Genomic DNA, 24249 nt, shown 5'->3' on the forward strand with positions numbered 1-24249 from the left:
TGTCACGCAGTACGACACGCGAGTAGGCCATCAGTCAAGTTCTGTGTGCACTGTGAGGGCTGGGACATCGACAGAAAAAAAAAAGAGGTCATATGGCTCTGAGCACTATGGCACTTTACGTCTAAGGTCATCAGTCCCCTAGAACTTAGAACTACTTAAACCTAACTAACCTAAGGACGTCACACACATCCACGCCCGAGGCAGGATTCGAACCTGCGACCGTTGCGGTCGCGCGATTCCAGACTGTAGCTCCTAGAACCGGTCGGCTACTCAGGCCGGCTCGACAGCGAAGCTGACTGTCTTTATCGCCAAATTAATGCCATTATCGAGGCTAGAGACGATGTTACATCGCGTTAGCGTGATGTCCCCTGGGAATGAATAATTTATCATTTGGTGTGCGTGTCTAATATGTCAAAAAGTACCTTCGAGCAGCCGTCTTGCGGCTACTTGGAGCTACTAATGTAGATGTGGACGTACGATCAGGATGGTATTCAGCCTCTCATCTCATTCGCTCAGTAGCACTGGATACCGAAGGTACCGGGATTCGAGTACACTCCTAGACAAAAAACTAAAGACGCACCAGGGAAGAATTATCCAAATGGGACGGAAATCGGTAAATGTGATGTACACGTGCACGTACAGAGGAACAAATTGTTACAACCTGAGAGAAATTACATTACCTATGCACGAGAAAGAGATTACCAAATGGAGCAAGTCAATGACGCGTTGGTCTACCTGCGACCCTTACGGCAGCAGTTATCGGATTGGCGTTGATTGACAGAGTTGTTGGATATCATTCTGCGGAACACCATGCCAAATTCTGTCCAGTTGGTGCGTTAGATCGTCAGAATACTGTGCTGGTTTAAGGGCCCTGCCCATAATGCCTCATACGTTCTCAACTGGTGAGATATCCTACAACTTGCTGGCCAAGGTATTGTTTGACAAGCACGAAGACGAGCAGTAGACACTAGCCGTGTGCAAGAGGGAATTATCTTGCTGAAATGCAAACCGAGTTTGGCTTGCCATGAAGGGCAATAAGACAGGGCGTAGAATACCGTCGACGTACCGCTGCACTGTAAGGGTGCTGCGGGTGACACCTGAAGGGATCGTGCTACGAAATTAAATGGCTCCCCAGACCACGTGACTCCCCAGACCACGCCTCCTGGTTGTCGGGCCGTATGGCGGGTAACAATCGGGTTGATATCCCACCGCTGTCTGGGACGTTCTCAGACACGTCTTCGGCCTGTAATCTCATTGACTGGAGTGAAATTGTCTTCGGTGCAGCGTCCCACTGCTAACTGAGTTCCGACGCTCAGCACAGACCTGTTTGGAGGCGCCCTGGACATCGCTCGATACCAGCCTGGCTGTCGCCCACTATACAGACGATAACCTGCAGTGACAGGCTGGAATTTCATTTCTTTACATAGCAGGACCCTAATTGGATGTCGTACGCGTCACCCTTACAGCACAGCGGTACGTCGATGTTATTATACGTCCGATTTTGTTGCCCTGTTTGACATTACATTTCAGCGAGATAACGGTGGTAGTTCTCACTGTATGCTTAGTGTTTGTCAAACCCCACCTTGACTAGCAACACGGAATTTTGGCGATTTAACGCGCCAATTGGACAGAACTTGGCACGATATTCTTCAGGAGGATGTCCAATCAATGCCAAGCTGAATAACTGCTTCTGTAAGGGCCGGAGGTGGACCAACGCGTTATTGACTTTCTTAATTTGTGGAGCTCTTTCTAGTGAATAAGTCATCAAATTGTTCTCAGGTTCGCTGAGTGGTTCTAGGCGCTTCAGTCTGGAACCGCGCAGGTTCGAATGCTGCCTCGGGCATGTATGTGTGTGACGTCCTTGGGTTAGTTAGGTTTAAGTGGTTCTAAGTTCTAGGAGACTGATGACCTCAGATGTTAAGCCCCAAAGTGCTCAGAGCCATTTGTTCTCAGGTTCTAATAATTTATTTGTCTGTACATGTACCGGTGCACCACATCTACCCATTTCCGTCCCATTCGGATAATTCTTTCGTGGTGCCTCGTTCTTTTTGTCTTAGAGTATGTGTTCATAGTAAGAAAATCGGATGATGTACGAACACAATGTTTCATTAAGGCCGAAAGTTTTTCTCCTGCTCGCCATTGTTGCGCTTTTAGGCCAGAACATTTGCGGGAAAACGGCCGAAGACCTGCCAGTTAACAAGGAGCGCATTCCACCAAGTGTTATTACACTGTTATTAGACTGCTCAGCAGATGCTAGGGGACAATTGACACTTGCCATCCGCGGTGGCCGAGCGGTTCTAGGCGCTTCAGTCTGGAACCGCGTGACTGCTACTGTCGGAGGTTCGAATCGTGCCTCGGGCATGGATGTGTGTGATGTCCTTAAGTTAGTTAGGTTTCAGTTGTTCTGATTACTAGGGGACTGACGACCTCAGATGTTAAGTCCCATAGTGCTCAGAGCCATTTGAACCATTTTTTGAATTGACACTTGCTAACGAACAGCTGTCAGTTACTACGGGCCAACCGACAACGGCGGAAAGTTCGACGGGACTGGAAGAAGGCCCAGGTCATAGCAGTCTATAAAAATGGTAGAAAATAGGATGCACATAATTACCGGCCAATTTCACTGACATCGATTTGTTGTAGACTCATGGAACATATTTTCTGTTCAGACATAATGTCCTTTCTAGACTCTGAGAAGCTCATCTGCGGAAACCAGCACGGTTTTAGGAAACAGCGGTCATGCGAGACACAGCTGGCCCTCTTTGTGCATGATATACAACAGGCTCTAGATGCCGGCTCCCAAGTTGATGCCATATTTCTCGACTTTCGAAACGCGTTCGACTCAGTTCCGCACTGTCGCTTGCTACAAAAAATGCGCGTTTACGGTCTATCCGATGACATATGCGGTTGGATAGAAAGTTTTCAACAGACAGAGAGCAGTATGTCGTCCTGAACGAGGTGACTTCAACAGAAACAAGCGTAACTTCAGGTGTGCCCCAGGACAGCGTAATAGGTCCTCTGCTTTTTACGACTTACATAAACGATCTGGTTGATGGTATTGACAACGGGCTTAGACTGTTTGCCGATGATGCTGTAGTCTACAGGAAAGTAGTATCACACGAAAGTTGTGAACAAATGAATGAGGATTTGCAGAAAATAAATGCGTGGTTCAAAAATGGTTCAAATGGCTCTGAGCACTATGGGACTTAACTTCTAAGGTCATCAGTCGCCTAGAACTTAGAACTACTTAAACTTAACTAACCTAAGGACATCACACACATCCATGCCCGATGCAGGATTCGAACCTGCGACCGTAGCGGTCGCGCGGTTCCAGACAGTAGCGCATAGAACCGCTCAGCCACCCCGGCCGGCTAAATGCGTGGTGTAATGACTGGCAGTCACCTCTCAATATTAGTAAGTGTAACCTACTGTGTATAACAAGGCGAAAATCCCATTAATGTACGAGTACAAAATAAATGCCCAGTCTGGTTGATGGTATTGACAACGGCCTTAAACTGTTTGTCGATGATGCTATAGTCTACAGGAAAGTAGTATCACACGAAAGTTGTGAACAAATCAATGAGGATTTGCAGAAAATAAATGCGTGGTGTAATGACTGGCAGTTATCTCTCAATATTAGGAAGTGTAACCCAGTGCGTATAACAAGGTGAAAATCCCATTAATGTACGAGTACAAAATAAATGCCCGGTCTTTGGAAGCGGTAACGTCCGTCAAGTACCTAGATGTGACTATTCGAAATGATCTCAAATGGAATTATCAGATTACACAAGTAACGGGTAATGCAAACTCTAGATTGCGGTTTATTGGTAGAATCCTGAAGCGATGCAGTCCTTCAACAAAGGAAATAGCTTACAATACGTTAGTTCGTCCAGTCTTGGAGTATTGTTCGTCCGTATGGGATTCTTACCAGTTGGGTCTGATTCAAGAGTTTGAGAAGGTCCAAAGAAGAGCGGCAAGATTCGTGACTAGTACATTTAGCCATCGCGAGAGCGTTACAAATCTCATAGAAAGTTTGTAGTGGGACACACTTGCAGATAGATAGCTCGCTAAACGGAAGGGGCTGCTCACTAAATTCTGAAATCCGGACTTCACCGAGGATATAGAGCTTATATTATTACCACCAACTTTGAAGTCGCCCAATGATCACGAATCAAAGATAAGGGAAATAAGAGCTCGTACCGAGGCGTCCAGACAGTCGTTTTTCCCTCGTGCTATCCGCGAGTGGAACAGAGGGGGGGAAATATGACTTTCGCGCGAATTGTGCCTTCCGCCACACACCGCTTGGTGGCTAGTGGAGTATATATGTAGATGTAGATGCAGATGCTACGGAACACCCGACCACAGATGGTGAAAGGAAATGTATAGAACGGGACGTGGTTAACTGCAACTGTGCAAGAGCGCTCTATATGCATTCGACAGTTCATGCAGTTCAGTGTTCGACGAAGGCTGTTGTGAAACCGTTTGGTCCGACATTCCTCTTGGTACGGTAATATGTCTGAAAGACATCATTTGAGTGCTTACGATCGTGGACGTGCAGTTGGGTGACTCGAAGCCGGTCAAAGTGCCAGTATTGTGGCCATAGTATTAGGTATGTAGAAAAGTGCCATGTCGCGATTGAAAAAGGCCGCTGAAGGTGCAAATACTGTGCAGAAGCGTGCCGGTGGTCGTAGATGGACAAACACGCCGCTAGAGGATCGATACGTAGCCCTAATGGCGAAAAGGAGCAGACATCTCCTTCATAGGCAGGTTACTGCACACCTTGCAAGCGCTGCTGGTACTCTTGTGTCCGTCAGAAACTTTTTGCGACGATGAAGTCAGGCTGATTTGTATGCTCGCAAGACTGTTAAATACATCCCACTTCAACAGCGCCATCGTGGAGAAAAAATTCATTGATGTAGGAAGCATGTCGTTTCGGGTCAGCAACAGTGGTCCAGATCGATTACGTCCAACAAATTCTGCATCACTTTAGAACGGATTACGGCCACCAGGTAGCGTGGAGAGAAAGGGTAACATGTTACACACCACAGAATTTTCATGAACGTCTTCGGTGAGGCCCAAGCGTTATGCTGTGGGCAGGATTTATCACAGTGGCTTAACACCATTGTATATCTTTGCACGAGGTACGTTACAGAACAGAGGTACTGCAAGGAAGTTATTCTGCAGTATGTCCGCCTGTTTAGAGGTGCGGTAGATCTAGGGTGACCAGACGTCTGGATTAATCCGGACATGTCCTTTCTAGCTCTTTGTCCAGGGTGCAGGCGGATTTTTACAGTGGCCGGCTTTTTCGCGAAGTTGAGCGTAATGCAGTTAAATTTACAATTCGTCCCGTTCTATTGCTCTTTTCTTAAATGAATAGTTGAAACGGTGGCTCCGTATGTTTCAGGACTTCTCATGTTTTAGATGGATGTCACTTAAAAATGATTTTTGCTACAGTGATGTTGAGAAAAGCCTTGTGTATTTGCAGTAGAAATGTAAAGTCTTTGAAATTGAAGATGCAAAATGTTTTGATCAGGTCTGCAATTTCAGGCAATTTCTAAAAAGGAATAATGATGATCCAGAACTTAGGACTTTGTCTTGCAGTAAAAAATGGGCAAAGTTTTTTTGTGACAGGAAGTCAGTTGACTTTCACTCAGAGTCGCTGAAACTTGCTGAATACTTTTTCAGTATTTCATGGTATAATGCTTATACCGAAAGAATATTTTCTCTAATTACCACACAGTGGACTGATGAGAGGAATAGATTAAACCTTGAATCAGTGAAAGGTCTGTTGATGGTCTAATATAATTTAAAAGAATTTTCATGTGTGTCATTTTACAATTATCTGTTGAGTAAACCTAAACTTCTGCAAAAAACTGGTTCCTCCGAGAAGTATCAATAATTTTTAAGGAATGTATCTATGTAATGTCTATAAATAATAAGCTCACGGATTAAAATTGAACGTATGTTTGATGGGGGGATACTGCAGATGACGATACTACCCGTCAACTTTGGACAAGTCACATGAAAGCAGCCAATCAGGAGCGGGGTTTAGGCAGCCGTCTTTGTTAAATCTTAAAACTATGTGCAAATATAAAAACAATTGATGCCACACTGTCACCAAAATCAATGTTTTTAATTTAAAATAAAAAAATATTGCTCTGGGAATCACCACCTGACCACCAGTAACAATTAACTACTTGTTTTACCGGTAATTCCAGGCAGTCACGTGACTTGCCCAAAGCTGACGGGTGGTATCCTCATCTGCAGTTGACCCGTCTCATGTGTCCTCTTTTTTCTTCCTTTGTCCTCCTTTTTGAAGCTGTTTGTCCCCCTTTTTGAACAATTGCATCTGGTCACCCTAGATAGGTCTCGACTTCCTCTTCATGGATGGCAATGGCAGCGCACATAGAACCGATGAGGAGTCGGACACACTGGAAAGTGAAGATACTGAACGCAAGGAATGGCCTGCATACTCCCCGGACTTAAACTCTACAGAACATGCCTGGGATGCTCTTGGCAGACGTGTTTCTCAACGAACGACCCCTACTCAAATCGTGCAAGAACTGAAAACCGCCTTGAGATAGGAGTCGAACAATGTTCCCCAAGGACTCCTGAACAGTTTGATAGGCAGCATGAATAACAGATGCAAAAAAAAAGTGTATTAGTGCCTGAGGAGGGTATACCCCTTACTGAGAATGTGATATCGCCTTTTTATGTGGGGAGTCTGACCCGTGTTGATCATGAACGTTGCTTATGTCTGTTATCTTACATTCCCATGTGGTGAAATCTGTACCATTTTTCGTATAAGTATACCACTCGTATTAGGTACGAAGTATTTCATGTCGTCCATGATTGCCTGAGATATTTTCCTGTCCAACATTGTCTCTCTTGCTCAGCGATTCTCAAACAGTGTAATGTCTGATAATGACTCGACGCCTTTCCGAGCCTGGCTATTGAACCATTTAATATTAATTTTTCTTTGTGTGGTGTACTGCAAACATTTCCATTTCCTCCGTTTTAGTTCGGCTTTCACTTTCGTTAATAAGTGAGAAGGAGTACTGAAAATGCACTTACTAACCAACAATTGAAAGCAGAGAGCAAATAACGGAAAATCTGTTGTTATCCAACGACAATTCTAAACGTTATGTTGTTTAACGTTACTTCACAATTTTCGAGTACACTGACGGGAATAGAAAGACATTAGTGAAGCAACGCTACGATAGACTAAAGCACATCGTTACGATGTGACAGTAATGGGAAGTGAACGTCTGTCAAGGCAGTGCGACACGCGAGCTGGCCATCAGTCAAGTTACGTGTGCGCTTTGAGGGCTGGGACATCGACAGAAAGGTTGACTGATATCTCCCGGACGAATTTTTCAAGTTGTTTGTAGCTCCGCGCTGATATGGTTAATGCACAGTCGAATATCCCCCTCCTTCCTGTTTTTCTTGTAGTCTGGATTGTATGGAAGTGAGAAACACTTAAAAAGTAATGTTGTTGTTGTTGTTGTCTTCAGTCCTGAGACTGGTTTGATGCAGCTCTCCATGCTACTCTATCCTGTGCAATCTGCTTCATCACCCAGTACCTACTGCAACCTACATCCTTCTGAATCTGCTTAGTGTATTCATCTCTTGGTCTCCCTCTACGATTTTTACCCTCCACGCTGCCCTCCAATGCTAAATTTGTGATCCCTTGATGCCTCAAAACTGTCCTACCAACCGATCCCTTCTTCTAGTCAAGTTGTGCCACAAACTTCTCTTCTCCCCTATCCTATTCAATACCTCCTCATTAGTTACGTGATCTACCCATCTAGTCTTCAGCATTCTTCTGTAGCACCACATTTCGAAAGCTTCTATTCTCTTCTTGTCCAAACTAGTTATCGTCCATGTTTCACTTCCATACATGGCTACACTCCAAACAAATACTTTCATAAACGACTTCCTGATACATAAATCTATATTCGATGTTAACAAATTTCTCTTCTTCAGAAACGCTTTCCTTGCCATTGCCAGTCTACATTTTATATCCTCTCTACTTCGACCATCATCAGTTATTTTGCTCCTCAAATAGCAAAACTCCTTTACTACTTTCAGTGTCTCATTTCCTAATCTAATTCCCTCTGCATCATCCGACTTAATTCGACTACATTCCATTATCCTCGTTTTGCTTTTGTTGATGTTCATCTTATATCCTCCTTTCAAGACACTGTCCATTCCGTTCAACTGCTCTTCCAAGTCCTTTGCCGTCTCTGACAGAATTACAATGTCATCGGCGAACCTCAAAGTTTTTATTTCTTCTCCATGAATTTTATTACCTACTCCAAATTTTTCTTTTGTTTCCTTTACTGCTTGCTCAATATGCAGATTGAATAACATCGGGGAGAGGCTACAACCCTGTCTCACTCCTTTCCCAACCACTGCTTCCCTTTCATGCTCCTCGACTCTTATGACTGCCATCTGGTTTCTGTACAAATTGTAAATAGCCTTTCGCTCCCTGTATTTTACCCCTGCCACCTTCAGAATTTGAAAGAGAGTATTCCAGTCAACATTGTCAAAAGCTTTCTCTAAGTTTACAAATGCTAGAAACGTAGGTTTGCCTTTTCTTAATCTTTCTTCTAAGATAAGTCGTAAGGTCAGTATTGCCTCACGTGTTCCAACATTTCGACGGAATCCAAACTGATCCTCCCCGAGGTCCGCATCTACCAGTTTTTCCATTCGTCTGTAAAGAATTCGCGTTAGTATTTTGCAGCTGTGACTTATTAAACTGATAGTTCGGTAATTTTCACATCTGTCAGCACCTGCTTTCTTTGGGATTGGAATTATTATATTCTTCTTGAAGTCTGAGGGTATTTCACCTGTCTCATACATCTTGCTCACCAGCTGGTAGAGTTTTGTCATGACTGGCTCTCCCAAGGCCATCAGTAGTTCTAATGGAATGTTGTCTACTCCGGGGGCCTTGTTTCGACTCAGGTCTTTCAGTGCTCTGTCAAACTCTTCACGCAGTATCTTACCTCCCATTTTGTCTTCATCTACATCCTCTTCCATTTCCATAATATTGTCCTCAAGTACATCGCCCTTGTATTAACCTTCTATATACTGCTTCCACCTTTCTGCCTTCCTTTCTTTGCTTAGAACTGGATTGCCATCTGAGCTCTTGATATTCATACACGTGGTTCTCTTCTCTCCAAAGGTCTCTTTAATTTTCCTGTAGGCAGTATCTATCTTACCCCTAGTGAGATAAGCTTCTACATCCTTACATTTGTCCTCTAGCCATCCCTGCTTAGCCATTTTGCACTTCCTGTCGATCTCATTTTTGAGATGATTGTATTCCTTTTTCCCTGCTTCATTTACTGCATTTTTATATTTTCTCCTTTCATCAATTAAATTCAATATTTCTTCTGTTACCCAAGGATTTCTAGCAACCCTCGTCTTTTTACCTACTTTATCCTCTGCTGCCTTCACTACTTCATCCCTCAGAGCTACCCATTCTTCTTCAACTGTGTTTCTTTCCCCTTTTGCTGCCAATTGTTCCCTTATGCTCTCCTTGAAACTCTGTACAACCTCTGGTTCTTTCAGCTTATCCAGATCCCATGTCCTTAAATTCCCACCTTTTTGCAGTTTCTTCAGTTTTAACCTACAGGTCATAACCAATAGATTGTGGTCAGAGTCCACATCTGCCTCTGGAAATGTCCTACAATTTAAAACCTGATTCCTAAATCTCTGTCTTACCATTATATAATCTATCTGATACCTTTTAGTATCTCCAGGATTCTTCCATCTATACAACCTTCTTTTATGATTCTTGAACCAAGTGTTAGCTATGATTAAGTTACGCTCTGTGCAAAATTCTACCAGACGGCTTCCTCTTTCATTTCTTAGCCCCAATCCATAATCACCTACTATGTTTCCTTCTCTCCCTTGTCCTACTGGCGAATTCCAGTCACCCATGACTATTAAATTTTCGTCTCCCTTCACTACCTGAATAATTTCTTTTATCTCATCATACATTTCATCAATTTCTTCATCATATGCAGAGCTAGTTGGCATATAAACTTGTACTACTGTCGTAGGCATGGGCTTTGTGTCTATCTTGGCCACAATAATGCGTTCACTATGCTGTTTGTAGTAGCTTACCCGGATTCCTATTTTCCTATTCATTATTAAACCTACTCCTGCATTACCCCTATTTGATTTTGTATTTATAACCCTGTATTCACCTGACCAAAAGTCTTGTTCCTCCTGCCACCGAAGTTCACTAATTCCCACTATATCTAACTTTAACCTATCCATTTCCCTTTTTAAATTTTCTAACCTACCTGCCCGATTAAGGGATCTGACATTCCACGCTCCGATCCGTAGAATGCCAGTTTTCTTTCTCCTGATAACGACGTCCTCCTGAGTAGTCTCCGCCCGGAGATCCGAATGGGAGACTATTTTACCTCCGGAATATTTTACCCAAGAGGACGTCATCATCATTTAATCATACAGTAAAGCTGCATGTCCTCGGGATACATTACGGCTGTAGTTTCCCCTTGCTTTCAGCCGTTCGCAGTACCAGCACAGCTAGGCCGTTTTGGTTAATGTTGCAAGGCCAGATCAGTCAATCATCCAGACTGTTGCCCCTGCAACTACTGAAAAGGCTGCTGCCCCTCTTCAGGAACCACATGTTTGTCTGGCCTCTCAACAGATACCCCTCCGTTGTGGTTGCACCTACGGTACGGCCATCTGTATCGCTGAGGCACGCAAGCCTCCCCACCAACGGCAAGGTCCATGGTTCGTGGGAGGGGGGGGGGGGGGGTAAAAAGTAAACGTAAGTTAAAATATTAGCAAGACGCAGCCTCGCAACTGAATTTTTATGCCCATTTAGAATATTTTTGTATTTCGATTCCTGTGTCAAACCAGTCAACAATACGGTATGAAAATACCCTCATTTTGAACACCAGAATTATTTTCATGATGCTCATTGTAGCTTTTACGCACGACTCCAGAGAACAGATATTAGGCTTGCTATTTGTCTTATCTAATATAACAATGTACTCCGCTTGTAGTTGGGTGTGGCATAATTTGAAACCGGCAAAGGGAAACAAAATAAATTTCATAACATAAATAAGGATTGGTTGCTGCAGTTCCTTTGTTAGTAATAAACAACGAGCTTTGTTGTGTGATTTTTTTTTTCCACGGATGGGAAAAGAGCGCTGCAGTATGGAGTAGCAACATCTGTGGAATGAAGGTTTCAAATACGCCGAACGGAATTTTTGTCGACACCATAGTTTGACCCCAAAAGCCATGTGACTACGGTTCGACGTTAAGGTTCGTCCTCCTACACTCTGCAGATTTTAAATGACATTACATCGATACTACGGAGATATTCCGTTCTAAAAGTCTGCGGATTTTGTGCAACGTTTCACAGGCGTCTCAATAATTAGTGTTCAACACGTGGGATGAACTTAGCTTAAAGTTTTGAGAAGATAAATGCAACGGAATTTCGCTTGTATGCAACGATGTCACAAGTCGTATATCACTATTTTATATTATAAAAAAATATGGGTAGCCATAGACTACCAGCTCAGAGAAGTTGACAAAACTTATTAGGTTCTGTGGCTCGAACTGTGAAGTTTTTTTTTGTCTTCGTTTCGTTTCTGACAGTTATGAGAGTGAGTGGGTAACAGAGAGTAGGCAGCTACACAGATTATCGACTGGGCCTCACACTTTTGAATGCATACAGGCATTTTACAGCTAAAGAATCATATGCATAAAAATTATTTTCACATAGGACTTTAGACAGTGATGTCAATGATGTACAGGCTGGTTAAAAAGAAACATGTTTACAAGCTGATACGGCACACCGAGCATACAACAAGAATCAGTAACCACATATGAATCGATGGTCGCAAACACCACGAGAGGTCGTTACGGTCACGAGAGGGCGTTGCCATACAAACACAGGCGTAGCGCACGGAGATCGGTGCCATTCACGCCGTGGACGCGTTGGGAATCACATGGCTAGCTACACCTACCGCGAAATGGGTGAGATACGTTTGATTTGTGGCATGACCAACTGCAATAGACGAGAAGCCGTGGGACTGTATCGTGCGAAATATCCTGATAGAAAGGTTCCGTGCCACACATCATTCTCCATCCTGCATTGCCGATTGTGCGAAACCGGCACTTTCCCTGTGCACAAGCTGGATTCTAGCCGCCAACGAACAACACGTACAGTCGCAGGGGAAGAACGAGTTTTCGAAAGGGTGCAGCGTACGCCCTCAACAACCACACTAGGTGTAGACGGCGCCATTGATATCTCCCAATCCAACGTCTGGCGCATTGTACACGACAATGGACTGCTTCAGTTTCATTTCAAACGCCTCCAGGCATTGCAACTGGGGGACTAAATCGAGCGTGGTGGTTTCTGCAGGAATCCACTGCAGAATGTATTAAATAGCCCCTTAAGCATCCTTTGCCTGAAGAGGCTACATTAATCTTATGCTTCATTAATCGTTTAATGCGCAATTCTACCATGCACCTATACTAGTAAATAATCTATTTGAGGCAACGTACGTAAAATTTGAGTTTGCTATTGTATTCTACACTCAATAACAAGTTTGTGAGCATGCTAGGAATATTTTTGTTTTCAATGATCACTAAGTAATTGACCTGAATTTGCTGCTCCGATGAGTCTGTTCAGTAATATTTATCAAAAACTACAATGACCTCCATAAAGAAAGTGCATTTTCAACTTACAAATTTATTTTCGACAAACCGGCTAGCTATATCTGATAAAGATTATTTGGAGTTCATGCACATGGTAAGAATACTTTTCGTTCTTTGTTTCGACTGTAATTAACGAAAATGTAAGAAGTATTGTTATTTTTTGGAAACCTGTAAATTACTTCGGAGTTCTTAACGAAATCATGTCCGGGTCTATACAAAATTGTAAAGCATTGTTTCAGTTATTTTTTTGTGCGTGTGAATTAATTTTATTACTCAATTTCAATTGCCATTTCTTAAAATTTGTAAATTTTGATTGTCAATTATGGTTGTAAATCGTATAAATACTAGCGGTTTGCGTACAGTAAGGGGGCAGTTTGTTACCAACCATCAACAGAACAGCACGTAGAACTTTGTTTACATATTTTCTCGACGCCGAACATCTTGCGGGTGAATAAAGCAATTTTGTAGAAAATCTGTACCTGGAATTCATTTCGTATATTACACGATTAGTTTTGCATGTACAGCAGCACAGCGGAGGAGCTCAGCAGTATTTGCAACGAAACTACACCTCGAGAATGAAGATCTACAAGTTATGTAAATTTCACGAACATTTGTGGTAACAACGTTTTATCTCTAAATTAAGGAACAGTTCTGCATTTTCCAGTTCAATCAATTTGTTGAGAATACATCTCAGCTGGTGGAGGCCCATTTTTTTTAAAACTCTTGTGGTTCATTTTGTTATTTTGGCCTTGAAACTTGGGGTAACTTTCGGTATAAACGTTCAACTTTTGTAAGTCTGCAAATATTTTATTTAGCAGCAATCCATCATTATATTCATCCCACACCACGCTGAGTTCTTCGCTATCTGCAGTTCCATTTTGAGACCGAATCTGAACAGGGAGTGTCGTCTTCACCGATGAGGCTGCTTTCTCACTCGACAGTGTGATGAACGTCCACAACCTGTATACGTGGGCGGATGTGAACCCACATGCTACACGTACGCATGTCTCACAATGCAAATTTACATTTAACGTGTGTGCTGGCATCGTTGGAGACTTTAATTTGGCCGTACATTCCCCCTGATCTGCCTCCAATCGGTTTTTTGCTGGGGTTTGGGGGGGGGGGGGGGGGTGTATCTGAAGGGTCTTGTGTGTGAAACACATGTCACATCGCCGGAGGACCTAGTGGACAGAACTGTCGCGGTAGCAGGATGTCTTCTGAAGGCACTAGGTGTCTCTGAGTGTGTGCGCCATTCCATGTAGTGTCCACTTCAGGCGTGTCTAATTGCCTCAGGACAAAACTTTGAGCATCTTTTTAATTGGGCGCCCATTAGTAGCACGTGGCTAATGAACTACAACGCCATTTAGCACCCCCGGTTGGCCTTTGTGACTCCTAGTTCCTAAATGATTACTTATCTCTTTTGTATGTCCGATGGGGGCTTGTCAGTTTGTAAACATTTTTTTGAATCGCCGTATGTATATAGGCTGAGTCAGGAGGAAAGGTACATACTTTGACGGGTGATACTAGTGGCGATTATGAACAAAAAACTTCTGATAAACATATGCCATTGTTTTAATCACCTCCGGGTAAACCAATAGAAACAGCTAGGAATGGGAAAGGTCCAGCTAACGGTAAACTAAGATACTGTTATGTTATGGTTTGTTTAATTGTGTACGTTTCCCCACAGAAGATGTTCAAACAGTCCACCGTCAACTTCAATGCATGCTGCTGCTCTTGTAGACAGGTGTTGCATCGCCGATCCGAGCCTAGTTTTGCATTCCTTTAGCTGGGCACAAGCATGTAAAATACGAGCGAGAAGTTCCTCTTTCGTGTCCACTATACGCTAGTAGACGTCGCTCTTCAGCCACCCCCACAAACAGTAATCCAATGGGGTAAGATCGGGTGACCTCGGTGGCCAAGCAATGACTCCACGCCGACCGATCCAACGACCAGGATATGTTGTGTTGAGATACTGTGTCACTGGGCGTACGGAATGTGTAGGAGCTCCGTCATGCTGAAAGTAAATAGGAGCTCGTGTTGCCAAAGGGATACCCTCCACGTAGTGTGGTAACACATTTTGAAGAAACCCAAGGTACCGTGTCCCAGTGACACGGTTATCTAAAACAACTGGACCGATGAGTTGGTCATCAATATTACCACACCACACGTTGACTGAGAAACGTCGGTGAAAATTCGTTTCCACAGTACCGTGCACATTTCCATTTGCTCATACATGAGAGTTGCACGTGTTGCTGATTCCGTTGCGGATGAATCTTGATTCATCGATTAAGGAAAGGGCATATGTTTAATGAGAATTTTTTGTTCAGAATCACCACAAGTATCACCCTTCAAAACATGTACCTTTCCTCCTGACTCACCCTGTATAAACGAGTGGCGTTCAATAAATAATGCAACACATTTTCTATGAAACCCGGTTGGGTTGGGAACAGCATCCCCCTTCACTCTCCTAAATTTCTCATCCAAGCACCTATCCACACAAACACTCTCTTATGCACGATCCAAACTGCTATGTTTCCATGGTACCCCTCTTCCTGGCAGTCTACATCTACATCTACATACATACTCCGCAATCCACCACGCGGTACGTTGCGGAGGGTACCTCCTACCACAACTAGCATCTTCTCTCCCTGTTCCACAACCAAACAAAACGAGAGAAAAATGACTGCCTATATGCCTCTGTACGAGCCCTAATCTCTCTTTGTGGTCTTTCCGGTAAATATAAGTTGGCGACAGTAAAATTGTACTGCAGTCAGCCTCAAATGCTGGTTCTCTAAATTTCCTCAGCAGCTATTCACGAAAAGAACGCCTCCTTTCCTCCGGAGACTCCCACCCGAGTTCCTGAAGCATTTCCGTAACACTCGCGTGATGATCAACCCTACCAGTAACAAATCTATCAGTCCGCCTCTGAGTTGCTTCCATGTCCTCCCTCAATCCGACATGATAGGGATCCCAAACACTCGAGCAGTGCTCAATAATAGGTCGTATTAGTGTTTTATAAGCGGTCTCCTTTACAGATGAACCACGTCTTCCCAAAATTCTACCAATGAACCGAAGACGACTATCGGCCTTCCCCACAACTGCCATTACGTGCTTGTCCTACTTCATATCGCTCTGCAATGTTACGCCCAAATATTTAATCGACGTGACTGTGTCATGCGCTACACTACTAATGAAGTATTCAAACATTATGGGATTCTTTTTTTCTATTCATCTAAATTAATTTACATTTATCTATATTTAGAGTTAGCTGCCATTCTTTACACGATTACAAATCCTGTCCAAGTCATCTTGTATCCTCCTACAGTCACTCAACGACGACACCTTCCCGTACACCACAGCATCATCAGCAAACAGCCACACATTGCTATCCACCCTATCCAAAAGATCATTTATGTAGATAGAAAACAACAGCGGACCTACCATACTTCCATGGGACTCTCGAGATGATACTCTCACCTCTAGGTCCACTCATCACCTTACTCGTCTATATCTCTATCTCAACCAGTCAACCCATCGAATTTTTACTTTTCTATCTTATGCAGCTATCCTTGTATCAATCTTTTAATTAATAAAGAAATCCGCCTTTTATTTTATCCATTTGAATAAAAATGTCTTTTTATTATGTCAAACATTCGTTTTGTCAACTGCCTTGTCCAGTTTTACAGTATGTTTTAAAAATTTTACTGCCATGTAGGTGTCGAGTGGCGACATTTGTCCGCTGACAGCCCACCCCCTGTCCATGTGGGGCAATGGGAATGAAATGACAAAGGAAAAAAAATGTGCATTAATATGTCAGAACTGTTACTTTATGCGCTGCATTGCAGACATTTTATTGACTGCGAACAAATGCGAGCACTTACTGACCGCCTGACGTCGTGTGTGTTGCAGTGAAGAAAGACACACACAGCAGAGCAGAAGATGGCGCCGTCCCTGAGGCTGTGGAGGCGGGAGGCGGGCGAGCTGGAGCCGACGGAGGACTCGACGGAGGCGACGACGGTGGCGGAGGAGGCGGGGGGCGGCGCGCTCGCCCCCACCACCACGGCCGCGCCCTCGCTGCCCCACCACGGCCACAACATCCTCGCCGGCAACAACCAGCAGTTGCCCACCACCGCAGGTACCAGCACCACGTGCAAAACATGCTACGGGCCTGTCTCTACCTGGGGGTACCACTTCCTTTGGGGAGCATTAACTGTTCGGAATTATGAATTGAGAATAATAATAGGAATGGAACTCTTCAAGCTTTCCCGGCGAGATCTTGACATGTGGAATGATCGGGTCTACTGCCAGATGTTTGTGTCGCTCTGGCACAATATTTCGGAACGGAACGACCGACACAGTGTGGGCCTCAGACAGCTGCCACAGATGGCGACCAAGTCGGGCGCAGACGTCCGAGGGAGCACCGGGCAAGAGACAACACATTACAAGCAGCGCCAGGGGGGGCGCGGACGGCAGAGAGAGCACCCAGCGCCCTCTGGGCATAAATACTGGACAAGATCCTCCAATACGGCAGTCTCAGATAGCGCCTGAAGAAGGCAACGAGCTACGTGGCCGAAATATTGTGCCAGAGCGACACAAACATCCGGCATTACACCCGATTATTCTACATGTCAATAATAATAATGTTTAGGGTAATGCACACATGACTGTGCTGCATTCCACAGCACTGATTATAGGAGATCAGTGACATAAATTCCAGTATTTTCTAACGTTTGAAGAATACATTCATCATAATATATTTTAACCATTACGGTTTGGCAGAAGCGAAGCTCTTAACAAGACTGCACTAAAAATCGTTTAGTAATATATGTGTGATGTCTGTTGTTCTTAACATGTCCAAAAGCTAACATTACCACTGGATATATTTCGTAAACCACATCAAATACTGACGAATCGATTCCACAGACCGAGCGTGAGGAGAGGGGCTAGTGTAATTGGTTAATACAAACCATAAAAAATTTCACGGAAGTATGTTTTTTAACACAAACCTACGTTTTTTTTTTAAATGGAACCCCGTTAGTTTTGTTAGCACATCTGAACACATAAACAAATACGTAATCAGTGCCGTTTGTTGCACTGTAAAATGTTAATTACATCCGGAGATATTGTAACCTAAAGTTGACGCTTGAGTACCAATCCTCCGCTGTTCGATCGTGTGTATCGGAGAGCACCGAATTACGTAGGGATTCAAAGGGAACGGTGATGGATCTTAGGTACAGAAGAGACTGGAACAGCACATTACGTCTACATGCTAACACCTTTTTATTGGCCTTTTTCACTGGCGCACATGTACATTACCATGAGAGGTGAGGTACACGTTCGACGGGGGTTTCATAGGATGTGGAGGACGCATAAATTGGCCAGCCCGTTCTCCTGATCTTACTCCTCTGGACTTCTTTCTGTGGGGTACGTTAAAGGAGAATGTGTACCGTGATGTGCCTACAACCCCAGAGGATATGAAACAACGTATTGTGGCACCCTTCGGCGACATTACACCACATGTACTGAGGCGTGTACGATATTCATTACGCCAGAGATTGCAATTGTGTGCAGCAAATGATGGCCACCACATTGAACATCTATTGGCCTGACATGTCGGGATACACTCTATTCCACTCCGTAATTGAAAACGGAAACCACGTGTGTACGTGTACCTCACCCCTCATAGTAATGTACATGTGCGTCAGTGAAAAAGACCAATAAAAAGGTGTTAGCATATGGACGTAACGTGCTGTTCCAGTCTCTTCTGTACCCAAGATCCATCACCGTTCCCTTTGGATCCCTACGTAATTCGGTGCTCTCCGATACACACAATCGAACAGCGGAGGAGTGGTACTCAAGCGTCAACTTTAGGTTACAATATCTCCGGATGTAATTAACATTTTACAATGCAACAAACGGCACTGATTACGTATTTGTTTATATGTTCAGATGTGATAACAAAACTAACGAGATTCCATTTAAAAACGTAGATTTCTGGTAAAAAACATACTCCGAGCATTTTTTATGGTTTGTATTAACCAATTACACTAGCCCCTCTCCTCATGTTCGGTCTGTGGAATCGATTCGTCTGCATTTGATGTGGTTTACGAAATATATCCAGCGGTAACGTTAGTTGACTCACCTTTTTTTCCTAAATAAAAAGTTTGAGGGTACTCCGACATTGGATATAACACAGCGAAAATTACTTATAACTGAGCATGGGATACCACCCATCTGCTTTTAGCCACAACGTCGTTAACATGACGAACTACTTAAAAAAATGGTATCGGACTCTTCAGTTGAAAACCTTCTCAAACGAAGCAGGCTATACCAAGGAACATCCATACAATAGAATGTGGTATCGAACACTTCAGTTTACATTACCTCAAATGAAGCATGCGATTCTCATCAATCCCTAGTTTTCTGCTCATCTCTCACTTCCAACTTAACTTACAAGTTGCGACGAAAGACAGGACACACTCCAAAACTTCGCTCAACCGAGAAAAACGGAACAGCAAACGCCAACGAATGAAGAATAACAAAACAAAGATGGCAATAAATCGCGAAGGATGATGATAGCGGGACCATAGAGACATCGGTAGCTCCGCGTTTGAGCGAACGCATATCCGTTTAGCGGTACTATTAGGGGGCGAAGACACTACATGCTTGTCGAGCTGGCTGCCAGCGATTCAGTGGTCGAGAGCAGTTGCCGCAGCTTCGAAATGCTTGAAAGAGTCAATGGCATCGTTTTTCCCACCAAAAACTTCACTGGTACCGTTCGTATTGCAATTATCAACATGAAAAAATGAAATAAAACATTTACATCCATGAAATAAATCTTTGGTCTCTTCCAAGATCTCAATATCGTAAAAAATTACTTTGTCGAAAAAAAGTTTAGGGGTACGCATCCCTCAGCTTTCCCCCAGAAAAACAGCACTGTGTATATGAAGCGTGCGCACGAATAACGCTGAATGGCACATTTTGACATTTCATAGAATCGCGTGGAATAATGCTGTGTATGGCAGTCTGCATCGCCTGCTGTTGTAACTGACACGTTCACCGTCCGAGGGCAGCACTATACAGCGACGAGACGCGCACAGTTTTCGCGCCTCTGCGCGAACAATGCTGTATGTTACAAGAATGGCGGAGTGCTGCAAGGTGACGCTTACCGCAAGTGGTTTGAAACGTGCAAATAATGCAAGGAAAAGGAAAATTAACATTGGTAGCAGGCAGGATATTAAGAGTAAAAGGCTTCGTGATGCTGGACTGAAACATAAATCACGAAAAGGAAAGGTAGTTCCTGAGAAACAGCCTCCAACACAGGTTAGAGGATTAAAGCTGCATGGGTTTTGTAAAAAGGTGTATGTCTTTAGAGAAGCATATGTGTCCCGTAAAGCGGCGTCGTGCCCTGTAGAGTACATGGCTCTAATGTCATGTTATGTGTATCTTCTGAAAGCATTACAGTAAAAGTATGTAACGCGAATGAAATTAACTACAATTCTGTAGTTATCATTGGCGAAAAAATAGAATACTCAGTCTGAGTAATGCTGTATTATTCAAAGAGAATGTGAAATTTGATAATCTAGTTGAATATTAGGTAGCAATAGTGATTGTTTTCGTGATTCATGATCGTGTATGCAATGCAGACGTGTAAAAGGATTCAAGGACATAAACCTGGAAATGAAGTTAAAGCTGTACGAAGAATATCATGCCTTAACATACGATGAGCAGTCCATATACTTAATAAAATCCATGGAAATAGGCGTGCCAGCTAGGCACAAGACAGATACTTCACGGAAACAAGCTACTTTCAAATACAAAGTTTACTCAAAAGAAGCGTGTCAAAAAACATTGCTTGACATATTCTCCATCAATCAGCGAAGAATGCAGACTCTGCAACGTAAAGTAAAAGGTGGAATAACCACTCCTAAAGACAGTAGAGGAAAACATAGAAATACGCCACATGCCATATCAAATGATGACAGGGCTCTTATTCGGCAACACACATCGAGTTTCCTAAAGCAGATGAGACATTACAGCAAGAATAAATCCTCAAAAGAATGTCTGCACCCCGATATCAGCCTCTGTAAAATGTATCGGTTATTTACCGAAAAGTTTCCTGGTAAGTCAATAAGCAGGTCATATTATCAAAGCGTGTTTCAAACAGATTTTAATCTCCGTTTCGGAACACCTAGATCAGATACTGGCAGACTGTGCGATTTGTTATTTAACAAAATGATTGCAGCTTCAGATGAAACAGAACTGCACAAGATCGAAATTGAGAGTCAGCTGCATCATTCAAGGGCAGACCGAGCATACAAAGCCCTAAAAACGATACGGAAATGGCTAAGAGGAATAACAATATACATGTTATAGGTGTTGACCTACAACATGTTTTACTTTGTCCTACATTGACTCATTCCACGGTATTCTACCACAGACAGCTGTCGTCGTATAATTTTACGATTCATGACGTTGGTACTGGAAACATCACCGTAAATTTGTGGGATGGATCCGCCGCAAGGAGAGATTCAGCGAAAATAGTTTCCTATCTGTTTAAATTTGTGACGCACAATTATGATACCCTTGAAGAAGGTATGGAACGAAAACTGATTGTTTGGTCTGACCGCTGTGTCGGGCAGAACATCTGGAGAGGTTTAGCGCTTTATTTCTATCTGATCAGCTGCAAGTACTTTACAGAAATACATCAGAAGTTTTTATGTTCGAGTCACAGTTCCCTACCTTGTGACAGGGATTATACAGTCATCGAGAAAAGAAAGAGTCAAAAGTTATGGTTCCTTCAGAATGGAAGCACGTCATTGCTGAGGCCTTTGTCGTTGACCATTCACGAGATGATGATGGAAGACTTCAAGGACATAGGATCCATCGAGTTGGTTTTGAAGAAGCCGCCTGCTTTGAAAATTACCGACGTACTTTGGTTGAAGCTGTGTAGTGAGGATCCTCGAGGTTTAAGCGTGTGCCGTACCCACAATGTGCTTCGCCCATTGGAAAGACACTGTATTGTAAAGCATGAACATCAAGTAAAAAATTGTCCATTGCCTTCTGAATTCCGGTTGCTCTACAACGGGACACTGAAAGTTCATAAGGAGAAGAAAAGGGGTCTATTGGACAGGACGCAATATATGGAACCAAAATACAGGCAGTTTTATAAAAACCTGCAGTGCAGGAGAAAACTGTCACTGGTATTGTGTACCTATGTAGGCTTGGAAACTTTTTAATTCCACAGATCAATGAAGATGACGCAAATAGGACGTTTACTACCAGCAAGACGTTGCACCACCTCATTTCCTGGCGGAACTTAGAGGTTTCCTCGATAATCGCTTCGCAGGTCATTGGACTGGCCGTGAAGGGCCAATAGCGTGGTAACCTGGCTCCCTAGGTTTGGCCCCACTGGATTTCTCTCTCCGCGCTTTCATTAAAGACTGTGTGTAGGTCTCTCAACTGCCGAACAGTTTAGCAGACTTGAAAAATCGATTCTAAGCTGCCGTTGTACAAGTTACACCCGATTTGCTGCAACATGTGGGGGAAGAGTCACATTGCGGTTAGTAGTAAATTTTTATATCATTCCAGAGTTGTAAAGTCCTTTCTGACTCACCCTATAACGAAAGAGAAATACCAGTGACAGCCGCATGAGTGCACTAAAATAATTCAGTGCCGAATTGGATCTCGAACCCCGATTTTTCGATTTATGCGAACGATCGCCTTAACCGCTTCGGCTATCTGGCACGCTTCCCGTCCAACCCAAATTCCCACCTTTTCGCATACTTGTTTGATTGTGTAACAATATACGTTTTCCTCGTTACTTGCAGTACCTCACTTGATTGCCTCAGCAAGTCAGGGTGCATCTGCACTCAAGATATCATGAAGTGACGTCAGGGCTTAATATTACTATTATATGTACGGCGACTTTTCTTTTGGACAAGTGCGGGGAATCATGACAGAAGCTGCGATCAGTGAGGAAAATGGACAGGGGGAGGGGGGGAGGCCACATTCGGAATTTGGATTGGACAGGAAACATGTTCAGGCATATGATGTATAACCACAAATGTTTCGCCGTGAAAGCACTCAGCGTCGTATCTCAGAGTGGGATAAATGTACCAACAGTTATGGTGATTACTTTTGCCCCCTATAAACATCCAAAGCACCTAAAAACATATGTAGAGTGTTCCTAGAATGAATGAATGTAAAAAATGAGAGGACTCGTAGAGTAGGTAATAACAAGCAACTTCCACGTAGCAATTCACGACCGCATCCGTCAGCCCTCGGCGCTTGGCGTCGTTTCACAGGGTCAGGGGCTGCCCGGGAGGTAGGATTACAAATCGGCATCAGAGTCGACATGTAAGCAGATATTCAGGGCGGGTCAACATCATGGAGTTTCCTTGGGCAGTTGTTGGGACGCGAACACATTGCGTTTGGCAGTGTAGATGCCTGTCTGATTTGATGTCGCACAGAAGGTGGGACCTGTGTACACTGCAGAGTCTGGTTCGCCCTGTGTCAGTGTGTCAACAAATGAGGACGCTCTTCTGTTTAGTACTGTGTGGAGCAGACGGGAAACGGAGCCTTTTCTTGGAACGAAAGGCCAGACGTGTGCTTACGGGGCGACTGATAGAAATACTCTCGCTGCTCAACAGTTGTACGTTCTACAGTTGCCAAATTGCAGTCTGTCAGATCCATGCATGTTGACCGCCACCCACAGATCGCTAAGAGACACAAGTCCACTTGAGGTGAGTTGTCCACCGACGAGATTTCGTAATGGTGCACGTGCATTTAAGGCCTATATCGAAACCCGATGCATTCATTTTGGGATACAGGTGCGAAGGACGGACGGACACAGTCGTCAACACACTGTGCGTACATCAGTGTTTGAAGAGGAGACTTTAGAATTGCTGCAAACTTGCACTCAACAAGCTCATGAAGTCCTCCTCGATAAATGGGTATAAGTCATTGCACAGCCGCACTCAGTACGTGTGGACACAAGAAATCCAACCCGCACGCCGCTTTTGTTCGTAGTCACAAAGAGAGCTTCGGCGTTTGATCTGGTTTGTCAGGCGACAATCTGATTGTTCCATACATGCTCCCCGACGACTGAACGCAAAGAGATATCTAATCTCCTTCAGGCAAAAACTGCCAGAGTTATTGGAATGTGTCCCACTCAACGTGCGACAGGGTTTATGGTACCAACGTAGTGGTGCATCTGTAAATTTCGCTCATGCGATAAGACATTTGGTGAGAACTGGAAAGGGCGCGATGGGTCTATGGCATGGCCTGTACGTTCCCCCAACTTTACGGCCCTTGATGTTTTCCCCTTGATGTTTTCATCCGAGGACGCCTGAAATCTGTCGTTAAAGAAACACGTATGGAGACGGATGAATAGCTGATACCGCGAATTATGGCAGCCTTTTATGCAATCCGCATTTTCCAGGTTGTTTGAAAGGGTGCGACAGTCACTCAGGCCTCTTTACACAACGTACATTCAAAAGAGAGGATGTAATTTCGAGTGATTTATGTACCTATTTGCAA

General features: G+C 43.7%; 1 protein-coding gene across 6 annotated transcripts in view; it reads left to right on the forward strand.

Annotated features, from left to right (window-relative positions):
• Positions 1–24249, forward strand: part of LOC126278032 (synaptotagmin 1-like) — a 942194-nt gene that overhangs the window by 738577 nt on the left and 179368 nt on the right. For all 6 annotated transcript variants that reach the window (XM_049977766.1, XM_049977768.1, XM_049977767.1 and 3 more), the window contains one exon: positions 16618–16843. In XM_049977766.1, the coding sequence (XP_049833723.1) occupies positions 16648–16843 (196 nt within the window). In that variant the 5' untranslated portion in view covers positions 16618–16647. The remainder of the gene's footprint in view (positions 1–16617; positions 16844–24249) is intronic.

Source organism: Schistocerca gregaria, chromosome 6 (genome assembly GCF_023897955.1).
Source record: "Schistocerca gregaria isolate iqSchGreg1 chromosome 6, iqSchGreg1.2, whole genome shotgun sequence".
Lineage (NCBI taxonomy): Eukaryota > Metazoa > Arthropoda > Insecta > Orthoptera > Acrididae > Schistocerca > Schistocerca gregaria.